Source organism: Setaria viridis, chromosome 7, assembly GCF_005286985.2.
Source record: "Setaria viridis chromosome 7, Setaria_viridis_v4.0, whole genome shotgun sequence".
Taxonomy (NCBI): domain Eukaryota; kingdom Viridiplantae; phylum Streptophyta; class Magnoliopsida; order Poales; family Poaceae; genus Setaria; species Setaria viridis.
Genome location: NC_048269.2, coordinates 14,283,105 through 14,287,469, shown reverse-complemented (window position 1 = coordinate 14,287,469; position 4,365 = coordinate 14,283,105). Strand labels below are relative to the sequence as shown.

Genomic DNA, 4,365 nt, shown 5'->3' with positions numbered 1-4,365 from the left:
ACTTGGGACCAGCTTCCCTCTCTCGCCTGTTTGTAACCCCTACTACAAACTCTGCACGAGTAACACGACCAGCTCCCCGCACTGGACGTAGAACTATTCCTGCCCGAACCAGTATAAACCCCGTGTCCTCTCGTGCAACCATCCGGGCCTTACGCGCATAGAAACAAATTTACTTGCCGAAGTCTTACTCGTAATTCCTGACAACGACAATATTGACAACAACATGTAGACGCACACCTAGTTAATAGTAAAGCTAATCTACTAAAATTGTTAGAATGTGCAGTGAATATTTGGCCTTTAGTCAATAATCATAATGTGTATCAAATGCGTTGAATATTTTGGTGTATTTCCTTGTGGCAGATAGCATTCATTTTCTAACTGAAACAATATAAAAAGTGGGAAGGATAAGTAAAAAAAGAAAAACATAAATTTAGAATATCTTGAAAATGTTTAGTTGATTTGTATTAGTATTCATCTTTTGTCCTATTGATAACCACAGCGACATGGCAAGGTAAATATTTGAAGGTCTGTCTATAAGCTTATACAGAATTAGCAATACCTTGAAAATTTTTGAATTAGGTAACCCAGGACCAAAGGTTAACAGTTATATATTTCCATGACCAAAGATGGAAGATTTTATAGTGTCGCTGATTATTCAATGGTTGCAAACATCTATAAGATAATCCAACACTGTGGGTTACTAATTGGCCGCACTTAATAATCATTATCCTTGATCCATCACCTAACAAATTTGCTGTTCAATGGTCTCTTTTCTTTTCCTGTTTGCACCCAGCAGTTGTTAGAGTTTTAGTTTCAATGATTTGCCTCTGCCATTCATATATAAAGTTATTATTTAAAAAAAATCTATACATGAAGTTATAGTGCTGCTTACCTTGTCGGGTCGAAAAGTAGAGTCTTTCACTTAGCTTCCAATAGCATAAAGTTTATTTGTTATTAACATGTTGCCTTGAGAATCCATGAAACATTGTGGGACGTCGTATTAGCTCCACTGATTTTTATATAGTCTGGTTGCAGATAGCCGCCAGCAAAGTGGGGTTAGTTGTAAATGGCAGCCATGATATGATAAGCTACCCTATGATATCGCACTAATCTATACGTACCAGGTTTAGATCCATACAGGTCACTATCTTATTTTTTTTAACTAACTAGCTTGTCCTAAACATCATTATATATTTAAGAATGCAGGGAATATATTGCTAATTAATAAGGCTGAAATGTCTTGAGGCCACATCACCATATTTAGTGACAAAGTCCTATCATAACCTGCAAATTCAGGTGTCTCCATCATCCCCTCTGCCTTCTATTCACTTTGTTGCGTGCATTATTTAATATGTGATATCACACACACTTCCCAGCTCAACCAAGCCTAATTACATTGTGTTGAATTACCTTGTACTTCCAACCGCAAGATTTATAATCCTAAATTCCTTAAATTGCATTTGCTCAAAGTTCGAAACTACTCAGTCATTATATGTGCTTTTGTGTGTAAAATCTTCAAACATGGATCACTTTAGTTTAATATCAAAATGTTACCAATTGTACCTCTAAAAGTATGCAGGACTTAAGTTTGCCCTGATAAAATCTTTCTTTAGTTTTTTCTAAAAATTGTTTTTACACCTGATTTCCTTGATTTATTAACATTTTTTAGGGAAAATAGGAGAGGGGAAGAGTGTGTGTGTGTGTGTCTGAGTACAAGATGAAGGAAGCAAGGAACACGAAACGAGGGACTCTTGGCATTAGCTGATTTGGAAGAAGTACCTCTTCTTCACTGTTAGCATAGGGAAATTGTAACAAGAGTCAAACATGTTTCGGATTTTGAAGGAAGCACATGAGTGCATAGCGATGTGGCTATTTTAAAGGCCAGAAACATAGTTGCATTTTCATTTAACAATTTACTCATACACTGCATTATTTCTCAATGCGACAACACAACCACACTAACATACAAGAGTATCACCCCCTCATATGCGCAACTCACAAATGCTGCCATTGCTTTGCCAACACCGAAGGGACTTGGTGAAAACAACATCAGGTAGCATAACATAGCCTCGTGTATCAGGCCGTGCACGAAAGTACTTGTTACTCAGCCTTCCAGGAGGACAAGGGAGGGGTCTCAGAATCGTTCCAAGTGTTGAGAAAGTCATGGTACCGATCGCCCTGAACTTCTTCAGAGGCATAGGATTCAAGCTCAGCCATGTCTTCAGGCATGAGCTTCACGGACAATGCCGCTACATTATTGTTGAAATTCTCAATCTTTGTTGTTCCAGGTATGGGGCAGACATCAGTTCCCTGGTGGTGAACCCAAGCCAACGCCAGCTGAGATGGGGTGCAGCCCTTCCTTACTGCCATTGCATTGACTTTCTCAAATATCAAGGCATTCTTCTTGAGATTTTCTGGCTGAAACCTAGGCAAATCCTGAAATTCCATAGGATGGTTCATTGGAAAAGTTATGTGGTGCTGAAATAATGTGTTGTCAGAAGGCAGTTAAGGACATAAACCTTGCGGAAATCTTGATCAGAAAGTGTGCTGACAAGGTTAGGCCCGCTTGACAAGAACCCTCTGCCTAGTGGACTGTATGCCACTATTCCAATGCCGAGCTCCCTGGAATTATCAGAACAAGCTGATGGTTCTTAAGACCATATTATAGATACTTTCAGTGACTCAATCAATGCTAGGTTATGGAAAGACCTGCAAGTTGGGATTATCTCTGCTTCAACATCTCTTGACCAGAGAGACCACTCTATCTGGACAGCAGTGATGGGATGAACTGCGTGCGCCCTCCTGATTGTCGATGCCGATGCTTCGGACAGGCCAATGTACTTTATCTTACCCTCTTCAACTAGTTTCTTGAGTTCACCTACCTGTAGATATCAATAATATATACGAGCTTATTTATCATAGTTTGTTTGTGGTGAAGTTTGTTTATTAGATACAACTGCAAATTAAATAATCTAGTTCTGCAAAGTGCACGCAGAAGCAGGGGAGCCCATTTTGGCCCTAACCACCTCTGTTTGTGGTTCTGAAACTTTGAATCATTTTATTCAAGTTCCATTATTTTTCTTCAGCAAATGTAGACTTACAGGTCTTGAGTGATTGCATTGTTTAGTAGATTTGATGAAACCAATAATAGACAAAAATTCCCAGGGTTTCAGAAGAAGATGAGACCAAAGCAAAATAAATTAAAAGCTCAAGGATAATATATATAAAGTAATTAAGCGAGAATCATCTATTTTCTTCAAAAGGAAATAATAGGTACCAAAATCATCCCTAGACCTTGAAAATTTGACCTGAGAAAGCAAGTGGGCTCACCGTGATTTCGATGGGAACCCTGGTGTCAATGCGGTGCTGGTAGTAGAGGTCGATGCAGTCGACGCCGAGACGCTTCAGGCTGCCCTCGCACGACGGGCGCACGTACGCCGGGTCGCCGCGGATCTCCCGTGAGCCGTCGGCGTCCAGGCGTATGCCGAACTTGGTGGCGAGCTGCACCTTCTCCCTCACCCCTCCCTGCAGCGCCTTGCCCAGGAGGAGCTCGTTGGTGTGCGGCCCGTAGACGTCGGAGGTGTCGAGGAGGGTGACGCCGGCGGCGACGGCGTGGTGGATGAGCGCGATCATGTCCGGCTCCGGCTTGGGCGGGCCGTAGTAGGCGGACATGCCCATGCAGCCCAGGCCCAGCGCCGAGACCTCCATCCCCTGCGACCCCAGCTTCATGCGCGGCAGCGTCACCGGAGCAGCAGCCATGGCTGGCAGTCGGTTGCTCCAATAATCTTGGTAGCAAGATGTGCTCTCTGCTAAGTGCTAATTGAGCTGCTGAGCACTAGTTTGAGTGTTGAGTGAAGTGGGCTTATTGGTGCCTCAATTTATATTGCAGTTGACAGGCCAATGATGCGTCAGGGAATAGGTCATCCGGCGGCTAGGTCAGTGGTGATGACTAATGAGTACAGGACCTCCTGGTTGAGGTGAAAGCAGTTGGTATACAAGTTCCTAGGACAAAAAATATAATCTATGAATCATGGATGAAGAAAAGAAAACCCTGAGGATGAAGCCACTATCCTTTGATGATTCTCCCGGGAATATGCATCTTTCATATGCTTTTACAAAAAGAATTTTAAGTGGGCTTAGATGGAGTTCAGAACCTAGGCCATTTTTGTCCTTTGAAAATTTGTTCGTAAAGGGGAGTTATAAACAAAATCTCCGAGTGTTCCAACACTCAAATTTTCTTGCCAGCTGTTTGCCACCGTGAGTTTGCTTCTCTACCTCTTCTTCCCCACCTCCGGCAAAGGACTCCGGACTGCCTCCATTCTCCAAGACTGCCTCCAATAACCTGGAAGATTTAGTACGCCAATC

General features: G+C 42.3%; 1 protein-coding gene across 1 annotated transcript; it reads right to left on the bottom strand.

The window, feature by feature from the left end:
- Positions 1 to 1,872: 1,872 nt before the first annotated feature.
- LOC117863037 (probable aldo-keto reductase 2) lies at positions 1,873 to 3,860 on the bottom strand. The gene is made up of 4 exons (XM_034746612.2): positions 3,331 to 3,860; positions 2,710 to 2,882; positions 2,520 to 2,622; positions 1,873 to 2,436 (listed from the first exon to the last, which is right to left on the bottom strand). Exons 1-4 carry the CDS (start codon positions 3,757 to 3,759, stop codon positions 2,101 to 2,103), a joined length of 1,041 nt encoding a protein of 346 aa, XP_034602503.1. The 5' UTR covers positions 3,760 to 3,860; the 3' UTR covers positions 1,873 to 2,100.
- Positions 3,861 to 4,365: the final 505 nt, after the last annotated feature.

Excerpts from the sequence above, each read along its gene's own strand:
- LOC117863037 (XM_034746612.2), bottom strand. The coding sequence starts at position 3,759 with ATGGCTGCTGCTCCGGTGACGCTGCCGCGCATGAAGCTGGGGTCGCAG. Across the intron at positions 2,623-2,709 it reads GAGATAATCCCAACTTGCAG|GGAGCTCGGCATTGGAATAG; the intron begins GTCTTTCCATAA and ends TGATAATTCCAG. Across the intron at positions 2,437-2,519 it reads CTGATCAAGATTTCCGCAAG|GATTTGCCTAGGTTTCAGCC; the intron begins GTTTATGTCCTT and ends ATGGAATTTCAG.